At 41.7% G+C, this 22,235-nt stretch overlaps 1 protein-coding gene across 1 annotated transcript; it reads right to left on the reverse strand.

Annotated features, from left to right (window-relative positions):
* Positions 1–8,589: 8,589 nt before the first annotated feature.
* Positions 8,590–9,446, reverse strand: LOC105983423 (cytochrome c oxidase subunit 8C, mitochondrial). Its single transcript, XM_013013282.1, has 2 exons — positions 9,336–9,446; positions 8,590–8,682 (listed from the first exon to the last, which is right to left on the reverse strand). Exons 1-2 carry the CDS (start codon positions 9,444–9,446, stop codon positions 8,590–8,592), a joined length of 204 nt encoding a protein of 67 aa, XP_012868736.1.
* Between the last annotated feature and the right edge of the window lie 12,789 nt (positions 9,447–22,235).

The raw sequence follows: 22,235 nt of genomic DNA on the forward strand, positions 1-22,235 counted from the left end.
ACTGCTGTCTCTAATGTCAATGTTCTATCAAGAAGCCAGAAATCATCTACATGACAGAGATTAAGACATAAGAGCTATTACAACACAAATAATGGTGATACTTGTGACATTACTATCCCCAGCTAAGTTAAAGAAACTTCAATATAAGGAAATACTTACTCCAAGCTAAGAATGGTTTTTCTTTAGCCTTTGGAAGACTATAACTTAGGTGAAGAGAAGATAGAAGACATTTCTGACTGTCTTCTCCCTAAGACACAAAAATATTTATAGAGAGAGAGCAAGCCAGGTGGTTACTATGGAAGCAAAGAAGAAACAATTGAGCACACAGTAAAAATAATGAAGAGCAGGACTTGCTTTTGAAAAGAATACCTTAATGAATTCAGTAGTAGTCAGCAATGTGCTGCTGAAAGTCCTTCAGAACTTCCTTCAGAGAATCATGACTTGTGTGTACATGATTCACCTTCTTTAAATGAAAATCAAGAAATTAAGTCTTTGTATTGGTAACCATGGGCTTTTCTGCTGAAGGATAAAGTTCCAACAGCCTTACTATGTCAGGATGAAAGAAAAAAAATGAGACTTAGAGAGTAATTCCTTTTAAAGCTATGATATCATTTTTTTCTTTTTTTGATCAATCGTGGGAATTGAACTCAGGGCCTGGATGCTATCCCTGAGCTTTCCTGCCCAAGGCTAGTACTCTACCACTTTGAACCACAGCACCACTTCTGTCACTTTTTCTTCTATGTGAAAGTTAAACACAATTCATATAGATCACTTTATCAAAAAGGTAATTCAAGTTGTATCACCTATATAACTGAAAAGCCTGGTCATTTGGCTTGAGTCTTTGGAATATGACACCCAAATTTTTATTTAGGATAAAGTTATTTATACTGTTCCCTCTAAAAGGTAAAACATTCTAATTCAACACTTAAAGTGTTGCTTGTAATTTTACTATATTCATTTTTAAAAGAGAAGAAATGCCAGACAAATTCAAGTTGCTCTATTATATATATGTAAATATATTTATATAGACCATGTCTTATATATTATATATACCATATATAATCTTCTATGTGTTTGTAAAGTTGTTTCTATAAGCAAAATAATAAAATAAAATATATCAAACTGAAGGGAGAAAAAACAAATAATAGATCAAACTGAGGGGAGGAAATTGTGTGTATGATATCATATAGATACTATTTCAAATACAGAGTTTTTAAAAAAGAGAGAAAGGATTGAAAATTATCTCTGAGATCTAGGCATATACTTGGATATGACAGGGAAAGGAACATTTCAGCCAGGCACTGGTGGTTCATGCCTCTAATCCTAGCTACTCAGGAGCCCGAGACCTGAGGATCATGGTTCAAAGCCAGCCTGACAGAAAAGTCTATGAGAATCTTATTTCCAATTAACCACCAAAAACACTGGAAGTGGAGTGTGGCTTAAGTGGCAGAGCACTAGTCTTGAGCACAAAAGCTCAAGGACATTGCCCAGACCCTGAGTTCAAGCCCAGTATCAGCACACACACACACACACACACACACACACACACAATTTCAGTTAGTTAAAAAATAAATAAGTGGAAACTGAAAAGACTGCCCAAAACATGTTTTTTTTTCTTTTATTTTTTTTAAAAGAATGGAAGATAGTGGGTAGCTCATTCCTGTAATCCTAGCTACTCAGGAGGCAGAGATCTGGGGATTGTGGTTTGAAGCCAGAATTAACTACCAAAAAAAAAAAAAACCAGGACCTAGAGCTGTGGCTCAACTGATAGAGTCAAGGATGGTGTTCAGTCCCTGAGTTCAAGCCTCAGGTCAGGCACACATACACCCATAAAAAGAATGGAAGAGATTCACCGGCCATTCGGGGAGAGGAGTTCGTCTGCAACCTCGTGGAAAAGGCCCCGATGCTGGCAAACGCTGCTGTGACTTACTCCAAACCTCGATTGGCCACATTTTGGCACTACCCCAGGATTGAGTTGGTTCCTCCGACCCCTGCTGAGATCCCCACAGCTATTCAGAGCCTGAAAAAAATAATCCATAGTGCTCAGACTTGTAGCTTCAAACAGCTCACAGTTAAGGAAGCTATGCTGAATGGTTTGGTGGCCACTGAGGTGTGGATGTGGTTTTATATCGAAGAAATCATAGGCAAGCTTAGCATTGTTGGCTATGATGTTTGAAGACCAATCTTAACATCTGATTCTTTTTGATTTATTACTTGAGTGTTCTTGGACATACGTTCAGAGTGTCATCTGAATAAAATGAGTCAAATATCAAAAAAAAAAAAAAGAATGGAAGAGAGACACTATAATTCTGTTGCCTTGCTGTCTGCAGTGTTTCTCTTGTACAGGCATCCTAATGTATCTGTTTCTATTCTTCACATAGTTACCAACCCATGGCTTCAAATTCCACAATTTGGTGGCCTTCACAAGGAAAACTGGAAGAATTCCTTTTCAGATCTTCAGTAGTGTTGCATTTGGATTTGGATACAACTGCAGGTCTCTGTCCAGGGAGGCTCCTTGATGAAAGCTAAAGATATCCTTTTAAGTGTCTTGAACCCATTACTCTTAGTAGTAAACGAACTGAGACTTATACTGATTCCTTCACGGAACCATCTACTTCCCTTGAAATTTGTGAGTCTCTGTGCAGAGCTACTTTCTGGTAAAATCATATACCAAAAGAAATTGGGGGAAAAAAGTCTAACTACCTTAAGTTCATAAAGCTGAAGAGCCTGCAAGTTCTTTTCCATTTCAAGCCCCCACTTCCAACACAGGTGTGAACTCTACCTCTCCCCTGACACTTTTACTTTCAAATACTTATATTGATTCATGGGATGACATAATCTCTGCCCTGTGGAATGAGTCTCAGTGTCAGTAGTGAATCACCCTTGTTCTTTGCCCCTTCCCTTCTCTGGGAAGGCCTATAGTCAGGACTGCATGTCCTGACTTCATACATGGGAGTTAGCTCAAACTTCAGTGACCCTCTGGAGTTCCTCTCACCCTTGGATTGCAGCCCAATTTGTAGAGTCCCTCTAATGAGAAGACATCCATCAAAGATAACACCTGATGGGTCTGGGAAGGTGGCTCAGTAGTAGAGCGCTTGCCTTGCATGCCTGAGGCCCTGGGTTCGATTCCTCAGCTCCACATAAGAAAAAAGAAAAAAGCCGGAAATGGCGCTGTGGCTCAAGTGGTAGAGTGCTAGCCTTGAGCTGAAGAGCTGAAGGACAGCGCCCAGGCCCAGAGTTCAGGCCCCACAACCGGACCCCCCCACAAAAAAAAAGACAACACCCTATTCCTCCAGATGCTGGGACCTTTTCTCCCAGGAAGATTCCCGAAAAAGACTTAGGGTACCAGCCAGAAATTCTTCCCCCAAACTGGGACAAACTACTTCCATTCTCAGGCTCATCCTTAGGCTAATTCTCCTAATTCTCCACCACTAGGCTAAGTTTTATACTCAAACATTTGAGAGGGAAAAAAATCACTTTTTTTTGTAGCTGCCTTGCAAAATATCAGGTTGAGAAGTCTAGCCTCAGAATAATACTCTCATGTTTTTCAGAGTAACACTCTTGACAATTTTACAACTTTTTTTTTTTTCCTGCTAAGGTTCCTCTAAAATTCCTTTAAGTTCTTTTGGCATTCTGGCTGATCCCCAGCTCTCTGCCCACATGCATGATCCAGACTCTTTTCTAGCCCTCCTCTTTTCCAAGACATTGCCCTTCCCCACAGCTCTCTCCCTTTTCTAATTCCTCATAGATATCTTTCCATTCCTTCTCCTTCTTCCAATCCCTGGAGGACATCCACTTAACTCCTTCTGATGTTGATAACTCTGACCTATCTCCATCACATACCAGGTTTGAATGAACACATAATGTCTATGTTTAAAAGTCCACAAAAGTCCAATGGCTCCTCCCAAGAAATTAAATTTTTCCTCTGAAAACCTCCCATTCCATGTTTCTACTGCCCTAACTTTCTGGATAGATTGGTCATTCAACACTCCGCCCTGAGGAAAAGTCTTTTGCTCTCCACAGACATTTTTGTGCTTATTAAAGTCCCAGTGAAGAAAAAGTTCCATTTGTTTCATTTCATTCTCCAGGATATCAGAAATTAAAATAGTGCTTAGTTTGAGAAAGCATCTTAAATTGCTTCTACTGCCTTTAGTATCTAGTGACACAAACAAGAAAAATGTAGAAATGTCCTATTTGTTTATTTTTATATGTTATGTTTAACAGGTCTTATATATCCCATTCTAAACGCTATTTGGAAAATGTTTATGGTTACCTCCAGCCAACAAACTCCACAAAGGGCACCTCCACCATGATGGCTCTCACAGCAGGATGGCAGGAAAGTCCTCACCATCTTGTAACCCCCAGATAGAAGTACAATTAACCTATAGCTAAAAGTATATGTGAGTACCCTAAATTAATAAACTTATTCATAGGTATTTTTTGTACATTAGTCTATCAAACATTGAGCTAAAACTTCACTTGACCCTGGAATTTCAGAAAGCAACTAATTATTATTATTTTTTGGGGGGTCCGGTCATGGGGCCTGAACTCTGGGCCTGGGCACTGTCCCTCAGCTCTTCAGCTCAAGGCTAACGCTCTATCACTTGAGCCACAGTGCCACTTCCGGCTTTTTTCTTTTATGTGATGCTGAGAAATCGAACCCAGGGCCTCATGCATGCAAGGCAAGCGCTCTACCACTGAGCCACCTTCCCAGCCCCGAAAGCAACTAATTATTATGGCTGATTTTCATTTTTATGCAAGTTTGTCTTGGAACACTGAATTTTTTTTTGGGGGGGGGACCGGTTGTGGGGCCTGAACTGTGGACCTGGGCGCTGTCCCTCAGCTCTTCAGCTCAAGGCTAGTGTGCTACCACTTGAGCCATAGCACCACTTCTGGCTTTTTTTTTTCTGCTTATGTGGTGCTTGAGGAATCGAACCCAGGGCCTCATGCATGCAAGACAAGCACTCTACCACTGAGCCACCTTCCCAGCCCTGAATTTAAAATTTGAATGTAGTGTGTGTAAATATATTTAGGATGGTTCTTAAACTAGTACAAAGTTAATACATTAAAACTATTGTCCCTTTTTATAAAAATTATCTCAATTGGGTCTAACTAAAATGAGGGCATTTGGGAATTAACTCTCAGGCTCTGGACTAAAGAAAAAACTGTCCTCTTCAAAACTCAGGCAGCCATCTTGCCTGCCTAAATGAACAATTGCTCAGAGAGCCTTCAAGTATGGTGGCTGTTTAAATAAATATTGTTATTTAAACAAAGGAGCTTAATCTGTTTCATTCTGACATAAATACGGTTTGGGTTCAATTACTTCCTAATGTTTGGTTTATTAACAAGTGTGTTTTTTGTAAGTTATTACTACATAAAAAGCTTAAAAGCCAGGTACCAGTGGCTTACGCATGTAATTCTAGCTACTCAGGAGCCTGAGATCTGAGGAATGCAGTTCAAAGCCAGCTCAAACAGGAACCTGAAAACTGAAGTAGTGCTGTGGTAGAGCGTGGTTGAGTGCTTTCCTTGAGCTGAAGAGCTCAAGGACAGTGCCCAGACCCAGAGTTCAAGCCCTATTACTTTACTGAGTTAAAAAAATGTTCTATGAAAGTAATTGCTTGTACATCTTAATTAGCAAATCAAATAAAATTTTAAATGATCTAATATTTAGGGCCCTACATATCTGAATAAAAGTATGTAGAGCTGTAACTGCTGGTTCTATATGTTAAATTATGTTCCTTCAAGTATGTAAGCTTTCTCTGATGCAAAGCTTAGGAAAACACTTTACTGGTGTCCTTGAAGCTAAAACTTTAATAATGCTAGTCCTTCATAGGCTTTGTGCTTATGTATTCTTAATTCTAACAACACAAAAACTCAATAGACTCCAGGTATGCTCAGCTTCAGGGCAATCCTTTCTAGAACTCTTTGCTGCCTAAGTTTAGCCTTGACTCCCACCTGACCTGTTGCTGACCTCCAAAGTGAAATCAGGCCAAACAGGACAACATCTCATCCCAGTAACAAAGAAACATTTACTGGGACAAAGCTTGTCCAGGCAACAAGGAACCCAAAAACAGTTTTGAAGAAAACTATTCAGGGAATGTTGTCAAATTCCAAATTAATCACTTGTCCTAACCCTTCCAAAAGTAATTAAAGCTGAAACTCTGTGAAGAAATGATTCATAAGTATGGTTACCTGATGCTAAAACAAGCTATATATTGAGAAGTTATCAAAAATGTTATCACCACTTTCTCTTGCCCAACCCTGGGTGAGTGACACATCGTATATGCCAGCAACAAGGAGAAACCAAATAGGAGATGGTCTAGGCCAGCCAAGGCATAGACTTAGACCCTATCGCCGGGCACTGGTGGCTCACACCTGTAATCCTAGCTACTCAGGAAGCTGAGATCTGAAGATCATGGTTCAAAGCCAGCCCGGGCAGGAAAGTCCATGAAACTCTTATCTCCAATAAAAACCACCAGAAAACTGGAAGTGGCGCTGTAGCTCAAGTGGTAGAGTGTTCACCTTGAGCTGAAGAGCTGAAGGACAGCGCTCAGGCCCAGAGTTCAAGCCACATGACAAAAAAAAAAAAACAAAAAAACAATTAGACCCTATCTCAAAAGTAACCAATACAAATAGGGCTGGAGGAAGAGCTGAGAGCACTTGCTTGACAAGCACAAGGCCCTGAATTCAAACTCTACTACCACAAAAGAAACAATTGTTACCAGAGGCTCACAGGAACTCAATCCTATACTTCTGGTTGGAGTAATAGTTCAGTATTAAATAATTCAATGCTCACAACAACTTTATAGAACATAACCTCCTCAAATAACAAAAAAAAAATCAATTGTACTTTGAATGTAACACCTTCATGCATGTGAAATTAAGCAGTGAGAGAACATTACAACAAAATGAGCTACCACTTCCCAACACACAGTATTAATGCATGAGATTACTCAATAAGGGAGTGTCAAATAAATGGATCAGAACAGTTCTATAGACAGAACATCCGCTATTCTTCCTTAGCCAGGACAAAGGTAAACAATCTTTTGCCATTATGTGGAGGTAGTCATTAGAAAATACAAATCCATCAGAATCAGAGGGGGGAAAATGAAGCAAAAGTAGTAAGGTTTTGTTGGATGTGAAAGACTAAAAGACTGGGTTAACTCTGATGGGCCAGATTTCATTTAAAGGGCCTAAAAGGAAGTTTGTCACCAGATTTCATTTAAAGGGCCTAAAAGGAAGTTTGTCACCTGTGCAGAGGCAAGGTAGATCTTGATAAATTGCTAAGACAAGCCGGTGCCGGTGGCTCACGCCTGTAATCCTAGCTACTCAGGAAGCTGAAATCTGAGGATTGCGGTTTCAAAGCCAGCCGGGGCAGGAATATCCGTGAGACTCTTATCTCCAATAAACCACTCGTAAACCAGAAGTGGTGCTATGGCTCAAGTGGTAGAGCACCCGCCTTGAGCTGAAGAGCTGAGGGACAGCGCCCAAGCCCAGAGTTCAAGCCCCATGACCGACCAAAAAAAATTGCTAAGACACTGATTACATATTTTTACCCAATTATGAGGATTATATACTTCAAAGTGGCCAGGCTGTGGTACAGATATCTGGTTAATCAGTATTTTGGCTGTTTCTGGGACAAGTGAGATGAACATTTAAATAAGGAGGCTAAAACAGATCCCGCTTCCTTCAATCAACTGAAGGCTCTAAGAAAAACACTGACTTCCCCTAAGAGTGAAAACTTCTTTTAGAGTTAAATCCCTTCTTTTCAGTCTACTAGTGAAGACCCAACAAGTACTTGATCCAAAAATATAAGCCAACTATAGCAACCTTGTATCAAACCTGTTAAAATAACCAAAATACTAACAAAATCATAAATTAGAGGTACAAAGTTCACATTTACTTACCAAATCCTGGAATGTTAAGAATTTAAAGAAGCAATCACAAACTAATATGAGGCTGGAGCTTAGTGACAGACAGCTTGCTTAAGCATGTCAGTAGCCACAGGTTCAATCCCCAGGTTAAGTGGGGAGTTATATTTCTCACAGCAAATAATGAAGTAGCAATACTAATAAATCACAAAACTCACTTAGCTAAATTTATAACTACTACTTATACAGCTATACATCTAATCTTTTAAAGCTGTTATTAGATATAAACATTTACTCCTACAAAATATTACCTGGTGTCACTCCAAATTCCTATGTCTGACCTTTCATAGTAGTTCCTATTATATTTTTCATCATCAAAATTTCATCAGTTTTCTATATTTAGAAAACAATCTATTAAAGGCTGAGGATACAACTAAAGTGGTAGACCATTTGCCTTGTATGTTCAAGGCACTGACAAGAACAAATATGTGATCAAACATATGCAAAGCATAAATGTTTCAATTTTATTTAATACTTAAGCAGAAACAAGGTTTTGACAATGGACCTACAAAGTATGCTTTACTCAAAAGCGCAAAATATTTGCCATAATCATATGGCTATGATATTCAAAGTTCACAGTAGACTCCATTGTTAATTTAAGAAGCCACAGCCTTTTCTGAAAGCTCTTTGGGACAAAATGGTGCTCAACTTCTTCCATCTACACTTCTTTGTAATATTCCAGTTTGCTAAGTATATATGCCGCAGGGATTAAACAGGAGGTAAAAAACACCAGAAGTCCAATAGCCTGTTCCTGGAAAAGATGAAAAACTTCGTTAAATGACTATGGATTCAACTAGTGATTCACTGCCTAACAAAAACTGCTTAAGGGCTAAGGTGTACATTATCCAGTGGCAGAGCATGAACCTCTACAAGGCCCTAGGTTTTCAATACCCTTCTAAGGTGGGGATGAGGGCTTCAGATGATTTGTGGATTTTGGCAGAGTACTGGAATTCAATTCATAGACGATGTCATTAAATTTTTAAAGAAAACTTACTTCCAAGAGTGCCAGGTTCAGACCTCTATGATCTCTATACTCGGGAACTTTAATGTTGCCCAGCGTTTCTACCATTTTAGAGGCAATATCAGGTCTCGGCAATGAAAAGACGGTTCAAAGGTGGTAAACTCTTCAATGAACAATGCTCTATCCACCCTGGGTCACCACACAAACAAAGTCCCGGGCCTGGTCCACGCCTGCAGAGTCATCCACCCAGACACCAGGACGGGCGCCCCCACAAGAACCCAAGCCTGAGCCTCTGGTGGGGTGGCGCCACCAGAGAACCTCCTCCCCAACCCTCACAACTCCAGGACCTCACTGGCTCCTCCACAGCAGCCAAGCTGTCTCCTCACCCCCCCCCTATATTCGGCCTCAGCCTCGGGCTTCCCGCCAACTCTGCCCCGCCTCACCCCAGCCGTTATTTCATTCTGGTGGGGAGCCTCTGAACTGGCCAGGCGTCGACCAAGCAGGACTATGCGGTGGCGAAGGAGGGAAGAACCGAGCAGCGACAGGTGAGACATGGCGAACCAAAACACCGAGACACCGGACACGGACACGGAGTGAGGTGAAGCAAGCAAGGCCCAGCAGCAGAAGGCGCTCCAACCGGCACGTGACAGTTGGGCTGCGCATGCGCGGCAACTGCAAATGCCTGCGTGCCACTGTCCTACGCCACGCCCCTTCCGCTCAGTGCTGCCCCCTTTGTCCGGCCCCTTCCCCTCAGCGTGCAGCACTCAGCTCCACGTCCTGTGTATGACTTCGCTCTCTCGAAGTCGTTTCCCACCTCTGACACCGGAAGGCCAGCTTCTCGGCTCTTTCCCTAATTCGAGGTCTCTTGTTGGGTGACATTCTCCGTTTCCTTTATCTTTTTCCCAACCTGTAGAGATACCACTCGTCATTAACAGCTCATATTACTGTATTCTCGAATGTGAGTTAATTTTCTGTAGATATTTCCGTAGTTTCATTCTTTCAAGTTTGCTTTGTTCGGGGAGGTTTTGTTGTATCTTGTTTATGGTACTGGGACTCAAACCCTGGATCTCATTTGTATTAGGCAAGTGCTCTTCCAATAAGCTAGACCTCCAGCTCTATAAAGAGTTTTCTTAGTACCGGAAGATTGAAACCATTGCTCATGCTTGCTAGACAAACACCCTACCAATTGAGCCGTGCTTTCAGTCGTGTGTGTGTGTGTGTGTGTGTGTGTGTGTTGGTTAATTGGCCATAAAAATCTCACAGACTTTTCTACTAAGGTTGGCTTCAAACATCTATCCTCATGGGGCTGGGAAGGTGGCTCAGTGGTAGAGCCCTTGCCTTGCATGCCTGAGGCCCTGGGTTCGATTCCTCAGCACCACATAAGCAAAAAGAAAAAAAAAGCCAAAAGTGGCGTTGTGGCTCAAGTGGTAGAGCGCTAGCCTTGAGCTGAAGAGCTGAGGGACAGTGCCCAGGCCCGGAGTTCAGGCCCCACGACCGGACCCAAAAAAAAACAAAAAAAAAAAAAACATCTATCCTCAGATCTCAGACTTCTGATTAGAATTTGCAGATGGACATGAGCCACCATTACCTGGCTTCCTTGAGAAATTTTTTAAAAGGCATTGTTCTCTTGTTTCCATGCAACAAGTCAGCTAGAAAGAAGTGTACTGTTAATGTATTTGTCATTCTTTTAATGCAGCTACTTTTTTTTTCTTTTTTGCAGTTCGGATGAGTTTCTTTTTGTCTTTAGTCTTGTGAAGTTTCTCCTGAATATTACCAGACATGGGTCTAGTATGAGGGAACTTTGATCAAATCTGCCACTTGAGCCATGCCTGCGGTCCTTTTTTGCTTTAGGTTATTTTTCCCTTTCTTTTTCCCTTTTTCCCCCCTCTGGGCCAGGCTGAACCTTGATCCTTCTCAGGGCCTTCCACAGCCAACATTACTGGGACCACAGGTGTGTGATATCCCTCTCAAATTTTCTGTTAAGATGAGATTTCTCTAGTTTTCTACTTGAGCCACAGTCTACCTGATCTCCACCACCCATGTAGCTGGGTTTACAAAGTAGGAGCCACTGTACCTGGCCTTAGACTTGAATCTTTTTTTCACTCTTATGAGTTAGCAGTGGATAAGACCTTTCAAAGAGAAGTTTTGGTTATTCCCTTATCTCTGGGAGATCCATTATTTTTGCTTTCTTTTTTCCTGTTCTCAAACCAGAACTTCTATTAGATATATGTTAGTCCTTCTTAGTGGTTCATCTATGTCTTTCAACTTTTTATTTTCCCTGCCATATGCTACACTCTGGAGGAGTACTTCACTTTCATTCCTCTAGCCTTTCTCTTGAGTCATATTAGGGAATTCATATCAATATGATTTTATTACAGTTGGTGTTCTAATTCTAATCATATTTTGTTTGCGTTGAACTCAGAGCCTCAACTCTGCCAGCCAGGCATTATGCTGCTGAACCATGCCTTCTGCCCTATTTTATAATCATATTTTTATAACATTATTTACCTTTTGTGGAACCACCTGTTAGTATTTTTTTTGAGGGTCATGGGGCCTGAACTCTGGGCTTGAGTGCTGTCCCTCAGCTCTTCAGTACAAGGCTAGCACTCTACCACTTGAGCCACAGTACTTATGTGGTACTGAGGATTCGAACCCAGGGCCTCATGCATGCAAGGCAAGCATTCTACCACTGAGCCACCTTCCCAGCCCCACACCTGTTAATATTTTACAAGTATTTTACTGTGCATTTGTAAAATACTCTCAGCATGTTAATGTGAACTTATTTTTTAAAAGTTTGTCTCTGTTCCATGAGCACTCTGTGTTTCCTGTAGGGTGAATTCTCTTTGTTGATTTCACCTCTGATGGTTTTTTATTCAACTGTTTTAAAACCATTGGTTAGTTGTCCCTTCATGTTTATGAATATAAGCAATGAGATGAATTATTCAGGTTCTTTCCTATTACTATCTAAAGTCATTCAGGCTGTTAGAATACCATAGACTGAGTGGCTTATAAATAAATTTATTTCTCACTGTTGTGTAGGCTGATGTCACTGACCAGGTGAATGCTTTGTTTCATGTAGGATAGAAACCAGACTAATATAAGGGCTAGACAGAGAATCAGGAAACTTGGTGGTTGAGAGCCATGACTTGGTTATCCAAAAAAAAAGAAAAGAAAAGAAAAGATAGTTTTACTGCTCAACATTGTTTAGAAATTTTATTATCTCCTCTCTTAAATGACTCACTCTCTTGTATAGGTGCATATTATTCCTTCTCTTAATAAATGTGGCTTTATCACTATGTTTCATGTTTTGCTTGAAATCATTTCTCATAGGAATACAAGAATTGAAGACCCAAGCCAGGTGTGGGCGGCTCACGCCTGTGATCTTTGCTACTCAGGAGGCTGAGATCTGAGGATCACAGTTCAAAGCCAGCCCGGGCAGGAATGTCTATAAGACTCTTATCTCCAATAAACTATTAGAAAACCAGAAGTGGCGCTGTGGCTCAAGTGGTAGAGTGCTCGCCTTGAGCTAAACAGCCCAGGGACAGCGCCCAAGCCCAGAGTTCAAGCCCCACGACCAACAACAACAACAAAAAAGAAGATACAACTAAAACTCTCAGAAACAAGACAAGCACTACGGAAGTACACAAAAAGTGAAAGTATATTACAGTAAAAAAAAAAAAAAGTATAGCAGGCTATTCCACAGGCAGAGCAGCCATGAACAAGATGTACATTTCATTTTATGGGGAATGTTTGAATATTCATGCCCTTTCTGGGAATTGTGCTTTTTTTCTAGGAAAGGGAGGGGACTTTACATAAGCATCACTTTGCACGTAGTTCAAAATGGGTCCAAACTTGTGTTATAACTTTTCTCAGCAGAAATCTCACTACCCAGAAGTATAAAATGTCCTCCATCAGACTGTTGCTGTCTTGGTGATTGTGTGTGTGTGTGTGTGTGTGTGTGTGTGTGTGTGTGTACCAGTACTGGACCTTAAACTCAAGGCCTGTGGTACTGTCCCTGAGCTTTTTCACTCAAGGCTGGCTCTCTCTACTTCCAGCCTTTTGGTGAGTAATTGGAGATAAGAGTCTCATGGACATTCCTGCCTGGGCTGGTTTTTAACCTCAGTCTTCAGATCTCAGCTTCCTAGTAGCTAGGGTTACAAGTATGAGTTACAGGTACCTGGTCAGTTGGTTATCTTAACCTGTCTGCCTTTAGTTCTCTGTCTATCTGTTTGCCACAAGAAAAGTAATTGCTTGCCTCTCATCATAGAGAAGGGGTTTTTGTTTTCTTGTTTACTTATTTGTTTTCAGTGGTGGTAGTAGGCTTCAACCTCAAGGCTTTATACTCACTAGACAGATACTGGTCCATTCACATCTGCCCTCCAATACCTTTTTTGCTTTAGCCATCTTTTCAGATATATCCTACACTTTTGACATGAGGCTGTCCTTGGGCTGTGATACTCCTATCTATGCCTCTGTTTTAGCTAGGATTACAGATATGCAGCATTGCAACTGAAAGCCTGTATGTTTTATTGTTTTCAGGTTGCTTGCTACAGCTATTCCTACTGCTTCCCTATATCACTAGGAAGTCCAAAATTAAGGTGCCAGCAATTCCAAGTCTGGTGAGGACCTGTTTCTTGGCCTATAGACAGCTGTCTTCTCACTGTGCCCTCACAAGGTAGAAGAGGTAGGGTTTTCTGTTTTGTTTTGTTTTGTTGTGATATTGGCTATAAAACCCAAGATGGATGGGAGGTGGGATGATAGAAGGAGTGTCTGATCAACATGCATTGTACCTATAAACTGAAACTCCTTTGTACAACTATTTGAAATAAATAAATAGCAGAACCTAATACATACTAAACATCCTCCACCATGGAGGTCCATCTCCAGCCCCAAACCCTCTTTTATAAGGAAACTTATATAACTTCCCAAGGGCCTCACTTCCAAATATTACACTGGAGGGCTAAGACTTCAATATGTGAATTTTGAAGGAACATACTGTCTACATATAATGACTAATGTTTCTTCACTATGAAAGTACGGACTACATATTCTATGTCTGTGGGATGAATATCTCAACTAGCAGTTTATTTCCTTGTCAACAGTAGGATTGAACTCCAGTCTTCCTGCTGCTGCTCTGCCAACCCACAAGATGACTGAGTTTCTTCAGAAGCATTTGTCTTAACATGTTTTGGGTTGCCAGGTCACCATTTATTTCGGGGAGTTTAAACTGAAAACTCCAGCTTAGGATGAAAACCACTCATTAAAGTGGTCAGCATATGTCAGGTGGTACTTTTCTTTCTCCTTACTTCTCCCTGTTTTATTCTGCTTTATTGATACATCTTTGTTGGCTCCTTACCTTATGAGTCTTACCCCTGGATCTCTTTGAAATTTTTTCTTGTTTGTTTGTTTGGTGCTGGTCCTAAGGCTTGAACTTGGCCTGGGTGATGTCCCTAAGCTTCTTTTGCCCAAGGCTAACACTCTACCACTTCTCTACCACTTAAGCCACTGCTCCACTTCTGGCTCTTTTTTTTTTTTTTTTTTGGAGGGGGGAGAAGGAGGGTGTGATAGTTTATTAGAGATAAGAGTCTCATAGACTTTCCTGCCCCTACTGGCTTCAAACCCTGGTCCTCAGTTCTTAGCCACCTGAGTAGCTAGGATTACAGGTGTGAGCCACTGGTGAGATTCTTCTTGTCATGAACACAAGAGCTTTAGATTGGGTGGGAATTGGAGAGTGAGTCAAGGAGCCTTTCTTTTATCAATGTCCCTTCTTGTTCCAAGCACTTCTAGAGCTGAGTTGCTATCACTTGCAAATGAGAAGAGTCTTAATAGTCTACTAGTAACTTCTTTTTTAACTCGGGTATATTGTCCCATTTTTTAATTTGAAAAAGAAAGTAAAAATACTGGTGTAGTGCAGGCATAGTGCTAATGCACTGTAGTCCTAGTTACTTGGGAGGCTGAATGATCACTTGATCCCAGGAGTTTCGGGCCAGCCTGAGCTGACAAGCACCAGCATCACCACAAAAATAAAAAAAAAATACTGAACTGCTAATGAGCCTAATAACAGACCAGCCTGGAGGAATTCATCCTTATCCTGTGAAGTTTGAACAGAGTGTAGAATCGAGCATTTTTAAGTGTTTCTCTGTGACAAAAGTCTTAAATTACTTTTGCCAGTGTCAGTAAATCCACAACCAGATTCAACCACAACACAGTTAAGCCTTCCTGACGCCCACCCCCATCCTGGGAGATAACTCTCTTAGCTGCTCAAATTACCAGAACAACCAACCTTCCTCCATTGTTTTCACCAAGTCACAAAAGACTACAACTGTTAACTCAGACCTCTGCAGTTTTTAATAAAGAGCTAAGTGGGCCTGGATTCAATGCATTCCCAGTGACCCATAAGGCAAGGCCTTACTTTGGCAGTTACATAAAAGGACATAATTAGAGCTTTAGCTCTATGTAACCATGAATAAGAAAGACACTCTCACCCACTTACCTCTTTTTTTAAGGTGATTTTATGAGTGTTCATTCTCTAAATAATCTGGTGTTAGGTAGGGTTCTAGAAAAATTATATAATGAACACTGTACTACCACAAGCCCAGATATCTTGAATTGTCTCCTCTCTAGAAAAGCACATCTAATTTCTGTTCCTGAACCAGAGGTCTTGGAGGAATGAAGTGCCTCTCTTTGTCTCTATTTGTGTCTGTCTTCATAATTGCATGACCTCAATGACAGAGAAACTCAGAAACACAAGCAGTGAGGAAAGGAGTTGCAAAGGTGAGGAAAACATTCAAGTTATGTAACTGGTAACTTCAGTAACACACTTCTGAATTGCAAGCACATCAGAATATTAGAAGATTCAATAAAAGCCCTGGTACATTATTATAAAGAATCTTGAGAAAGAGAAGCTAGTGACTCAAGTCTATAATCCTAGCTACTCAGGCAGCTGAGCTCTGAAGATCAAGGTTGAAAGTCAGCACCCCCCACCTCTGAGATTTTTAAGTGAATCGTCCCAGAAGCTACATTTTAAAATATAGAATATTGGCCAGGCACCCGTGTGGCTCACACCCGTAATCCTAGCTACTCAGGAGGCTGAGATCTGAGGATCGCGGTTCAAAACCAACCCAGGCAGGAAAGTTTGTGAGACTCCTTTTTTTTGGGGGGGGGTTTCCAGTCGTGGGGCCTGAACTCTGGGCCTGGGCACTATCCCTCAGCTCTTCAGTGCAAGGCTAGTGCTCTACAACTTGAACCACAGCGCCACTTCCGGCTTTTTTCTTTTTGCTTATGTGGTGCTGAGGAATCGAGCCCAGGGCCTTATGTATGCAAGGCAAGTGCTTTACCACTGAGCCACCTTCCCAGCCCATCTGTGAGACTCTTGTCGCCAATAAACCACTAGAAACCCAGAAGTGGCGCTGTGGCTCAAGTGGTAAAACACTAGCCTTGGCTGAAGAGCAGAGGGACAGCTCTCAGGCCCAAAGTTCAAGCCCCACGACAGACAAAAAAAAAAATATATATATATATATATATATATGTATAATATTGAAGTCTTTATTACACAGTTAGTAGGCTGTAGGCAGCCAGTTGTTACAAAGGCCTGCAGCCCTCAAACACACATAGCACAGCTAGGATACATGCTAGAGAAGAAAGAAAGAACAAAACAATACCAACAATATCCACAATCCAATTCAGCTCCAATTGGGACGCCGTGATACTAGAGATGAGCCAGGACACAGAACACAGGACAAGATGAAGGAGACACCCATAGCATGGTGATTATAATGGTGGGTAGGCTGGTCCCAGCCTAAATAGGGTCTAATGCAGGGGTCAGATCCACAAGAAATTCCCAGTCCCAGGCAATAGATTGACAGATTCAGTAACCTATCAGCCAAGTGTCCTGTCTCCAGGGACCTGGGCACACCCATCACATAAGGAGCTGGGCAGGGGTTTCCTTCCTTCAGCATGAAGACAAGATGCCAGACCCAATAATCCACTATGTGGCCAATATGGCACTGGACAGACCGGACCTCCTTACTTCATAATTAACAACCAAAAGGCTGGAAGTGGAGCTATGTTCAAGTGGTAGAGAACCAGCCTTGAGCATAAAAATTCAGAGACAGTGCCCAGGCCTAGAGTTCAAGCCCCAGGACTGGCACAGAGAGAGTATGTGTGTGTTTCAAGTTCATTCTTCTTTTAGTTGTGTAAGAATTCTTGCCAGTTCTTTCCTCAAAATAATATTATTAAAAACTCATTTTTACATCAATTTATTTGCTTATTTATTTATGCTGGTACTGGCTCTTGCTCAGCCAGTGTCAGTGTCAGTTGACACTCTACTACTTGAGTCCTGCTGGCCAGCGTTGGGATTTGCCTGCCTAAACTGGCTTTAAACCTCTATCCTCAGATCTCGGCCTCCTATGTAGCTTGGATTATAGATGTGAGCCACTGTTGCCTGGTTCATATCACCTTTCTTCTCTTGTGAATTATATCAACAATTCTCCAGTGGGCTTTTCTTCTGCAGAAGTAAAAAAAAAAAATTTAAGAAGTAGTTGGAGCCAAAACATAAAAGGTCAGAGTCCTGTACAACCATTTACTAGCATGAATATACTTCTTTAAAAAAAAATCCATGATAGTATTGATGGATATTTGGGTGGTTTTTTTCATTTTTTGAAATATGGAACTATATGATCAGAGGCACTGAGATGATATTTGGTTTTTTAATTGCTTCTGATGCCTATAAACAATGCTGCCTGGAAATTCTTGTTCATATATACCAGTGCACATGCCAGTAAAGTATCTCTACAATGACTTGGTTGTTACCAATGCGTTGAAGATTCTTTTGCTCTGTTCAGATGGAAATCTCAAGACAAAGAGTAGCTCCCCTAACGTTGGAAGCTCTAAGCCTTGAGTGCCAAAGGCTTAAGAGCTAGGATTTCACAGCCAGCAGCTTATAGCTATAAGCTTTGAGAACTAGAGACTTAGGGCTCTAGACTCTCAAAGCCAGAGGCTTACTACAGCTCAGATCTTCAGGTGTCAGCCCCCAGCTATTAGTCTTTGTAGGTGACTCAGCCAGTCTCTGGAACTGTTTCAGTGGTCTGGGCTTGCTTTTTCACAGCCTCTTGCCTTCTGCAGTCTCTGCTCTTTGCAGGCACTCAACCTGCCATAGTGGTCTCCACTGGCTCTTGTCTTCCCAGAGTTCTGGATAGTCTCCAGACTCCTATCCCAGCAGGTCTCTGGAATCCCAGCCGCCCTCTAGCTGCTGCTAATGAACTTTCCAGGGGCTGGCAGGCCTGAGAATTTTCTGGTCTTTTGAGCAACCAGCTCAGCCTGCTCTACGTCTTATAAAGATCACAAGCAGGCAATAAACCTATTCAGAGTGGCTTTATTGGGGTCTAAAGAGGTGGGGTATGGCAAGGAGGGAAGTCTGCAGAGTGACCCAGGAGTGGGTAGCAAGCTTTGCCCACGCAGCCAGTCACACAGCCACACACACTGGCCAAGGGTCAGGCAGGAGCTGGGGGGACACCTCCCGACGCGAGTGAGGACTGGCTGGGGTGGGGCCAGAGCAGCAAGTGTAGGACCTGCAGTGGCTGCCGACCAGGGTCACCTAAGGGCGATCTAAATCAGTCACCCGCCAGGGGTTAAGTCTCCCGGAGCAGAGCTGCCGTTCGATCAGCGGCCAGAGAGCCGCTGATTCCCGGGGCTTGGGATGAAGGCCTGCTGGGACCTGGGCAGCTGCAGGGACCTTTCCTCGGGCACAGCAGGCCCGGCTCCAGGGCAGCTCCAGGAAACATCAGGAAACAGCCGCCGCGCTTCGCAGGGAAAATGGCAGCACTGGAGTTGCTGGGGATGCCGCCCGGGACTCATCTTCAGGAGCGGCGGCAAAGTCGTTCCCAGGGCCAGCAGGCGACAGCAGCTCGCGGGGCCCGGCAGCCTAGGCGGGTCTGGAGGCGGGGCTGGAGAGCTGTCAATCAAACCTCCAGGCAGCCAGGCCCAGACACTTTGAATCCTTCCAAAGGAACAAAAACAAACAAACAAAAAAACAAAAAAACATTATGGAGTGTTTGCAACCAAGACCAACATGAAATTAGTGCGTTTCTCAGATAAATGTCAGTAATATTTAAATCCCACATAAATACCTTTAGGGAGGGCTGCGTCCTCCTGGTGTCAAATGAGTTTTGCTTTTTGTTTTTTAAATCTTTTCCAGGTGATAGATTTTCCTGCTAAAAGCAGGAAGGATACAGAATATCTATTCATGCATGTTTTACTAACATTTACACTTAGAGTTGTCTTGATATTAGGATTTGAACTCAGGGCCTAGTGCCTCTGGTAGGTAGGACTTTACCTACATGCCTACAATCTTTATTGTTTTTAGTTACTTTTCAGATTGGCTTGGACAAACTTGGGACTGCCTAGGCCTGTACACAGGACTTCTACACAACCGGGACAAGGGCATACCACCATGCCTAGAGATAGAGCTTTTTTGCCCAGGCTGGCTTCAAACTACAATTTTATCTCAGATGTCTGTCACTCAAGTAGCTGAGATTACAGGCCTGGACCACGTTAAATAACCCTAAAATTTGGTTTTCACTGTGTGTGTGTGTATGTGTGTGTGTGTGTGTGTACGCATGTGCACTGAGATTAGGACTTGACCTTAGGGCTTTGATGCACTGGAGTTTTTAATAACTGAAGTTCACTTTCTAAACTTTCTTTTTTCTTTCTCTCTTTCTTACATCTCTCTTCCTTTTCTTTCTTTCCTTCTTTTTTCTTTCTTTCCTTTTCTCTTTCATTTTTCCTTTCCCTTTCCTTACTCTCTCTTTCTTTATTTCTTTCTCTCTTTGCCAACTTCTACTAGATTCAAATTCTCAATCTTCCAGCATCAGCTTTCTGAGTGCTAGGACTGAAGGTGTGCACCACCTTACCCAACTGATGTTCACATTTTAAATGTAGTTGAATTGGGGTTGGGGTGGGGAGGGAAAGTAGGAGAAAAATGAGGGAAGGGGTAACAAGTTTGATAAGAAATCTACTTATTAGCTTACTTTTTTTGGGTCCGGTCGTGGGGCCTGAACTCCGGCCTGGGCGCTATCCCTCAGCTCTTCAGCTCAAGGCTAGCGCTATACCACTTGAGCCACAATGCCACTTCCAGCTTTTTTCTTTTTGCTTATGTGGTGCTGAGAAATCGAACCCAGGGCCTCAGGCATGCAAGGCAAGCGCTCTACCACTGAGCCACCTTCCCAGCCCCTTATTAGCTTACTTATATAACTGTAACTCCTCTATATATCACCTTGACAATAAAAAAGAGAAAAATATATAGTTTAATCCATTAATCTTATTTTTATTAGTTTAATTACCATCAGTTTATTATAAAAGGGAGATATGGAAATTATTTACATGATGAAAGCTCTAAGAACGTCCATGGAATGGGCAGCTTCACATGATGCCATTTTAGTGATGTAATCATTCTACATACTTCCCAAGAATGTCACCATCCCTAAATAAGAAATAATCCTTGTCACAGAGAACTACTTTGGTACCTCCCTATTCTGGGAGAAGAACTTTATCACCCATTTTCCCATAAACTGGCTGAATCTCTCCACCCTTTCCTTTAGAGCCCAATCCCACAGCCACTACTGTGGCTTGCAATACTTTTCCTTGAGACTTTTCCTGGAAGCATAATGTCTCCTTTGGTTACAGTTTCAGCTGCACTCCTTTCGACCAACACTCGGTCAAACAGAGGAAGAAATTACTAAATGCTTGTCCAGCCATAACGTCGCTACTCGGACTCTACTCTCACATGGACAGTGGGTGCCAAAGGACTGAAGAAAAGGAAGCTTTTTCTAGGCTTTTCTAGGCAGCCTACCCAGGTGAAAGCGCTATCCCTCGTCCCCTTTCCAGAAATGACTTGATTTGACCCTCAACCCGTGGAGAGCGCGGTTCCTTCCGAAAAATTCTGGAATGGAGTGCAGCCCAGGAACTATCTTAAGCCCGCCGGAGAGGGCTGAGCCCATTAATCTTATTTGTAAGGATAACAGTTTGGGGGATTTTGTATCTTGCATAGTATTTTCATCCCTAACTCAGATTCCCCAATATTAAAAAACTCCCTAACATTATTTGCTAGAAGTTTATTAATTTCATTATTAATCTTAATAATGCACTTAATGAAATATTTAATTTATTAAGCATCCATAACATACTAACTAATCACTGTTCCTGGGCACTTTGACATTCTTGTTTTCAGTCCTCTTCACTGAAAGCAAATCCTCCCAGGAGACCACACAGATATAATCATACAGCAAAAGGAGTTTATTGTCAGCAAGAGCTGACAAGCCGTTTTCTCACAGGAAATGGAGAAATGGTACCTACCCTTTGTTCAGGGGCAATTTATACTCAGGGGACTAGAGGTGGGGGAATTTCATGAGAGGTGGAAATACTCTGCAGCAGATGACACATGGCTGGGGGTGGCCTTTTCTGACTGCAAAGTTACAGTTAGCAGTCTGCTGATGCAGCAGGGGCTAGAGATACTAACATTCGCCTTTTAGACTCTGGGAAAAATGTCTTAAATATGTGAAAACAGTATCATATACAAAACAATATCAGGAAATACAGTTTTGCTTTTCTTTTCTCTTTTCTTCAAATAGTTTAGCAAGGTTGTTTCAATTTAACATGTCAATTTATGTGTACCCCATATCTTGATCACAGTCAGCCTTCCCATTATTCTCCACTCCCCACCTCTTCCATATCCACCTATCTCCTTAAGTTTCCTAGTTGTTTTTTTGTGTATGTACATTGAAAACTATGGCTGTACAATATTCACAGACTATTCCTGCTTTCATTCATCTGCACTCGTCCTTTTAGATTTCAACCCTCCCCCCCCTCCAGTCTAGACATGCTTCAGCTTCCTGGTATGCATGCTGCACTGAGATTCCATCATGGAATCTCACTCCAATGTACATTATACATGAGTCATTTGAATCAAGAATATATGTATATGACTGTGTACATGTTTACAAATGCTTATTTATTAGGTTTAGCTTCCATATATTAAAGAAAACATGTGCCTCTCATTTCTCCCAGCCTGGCTTTTTTCATACAATATGAGTTTTTCCAGGTCCATCAATTTCTCTGCAAGTGAAATAATATTATTCTTCCTGATAGATGAATATAATTCTATTATATGTATATAGTACATTTTCTAGTTGCAAGGCAACTAGACTGTTTCTATGCATTGGTTATTTTAAATAGAGCTGTAATGAACATAGCTGTGCAAGTGTCTTTACTGCATTTTGACTTGCAATCTTTTGGGTAAATGCCCAAGTAGTATTGCTGGATTGTAATGTCGTTTTTGTTTTGTTTTT

This window comes from Dipodomys ordii, unplaced genomic scaffold (genome assembly GCF_000151885.1).
Source record: "Dipodomys ordii isolate 6190 unplaced genomic scaffold, Dord_2.0 Scaffold2, whole genome shotgun sequence".
Lineage (NCBI taxonomy): Eukaryota > Metazoa > Chordata > Mammalia > Rodentia > Heteromyidae > Dipodomys > Dipodomys ordii.

Coding starts and splice junctions, on each gene's coding strand:
- LOC105983423 (XM_013013282.1), bottom strand. CDS start 9,446: ATGTCTCACCTGTCGCTGCTCGGTTCTTCCCTCCTTCGCCACCGCATA. Junction 8,683..9,335: donor AGAATGAAATAACGGCTGGG/GTGAGGCGGGGC, acceptor CATCTTTTCCAG/GAACAGGCTATTGGACTTCT.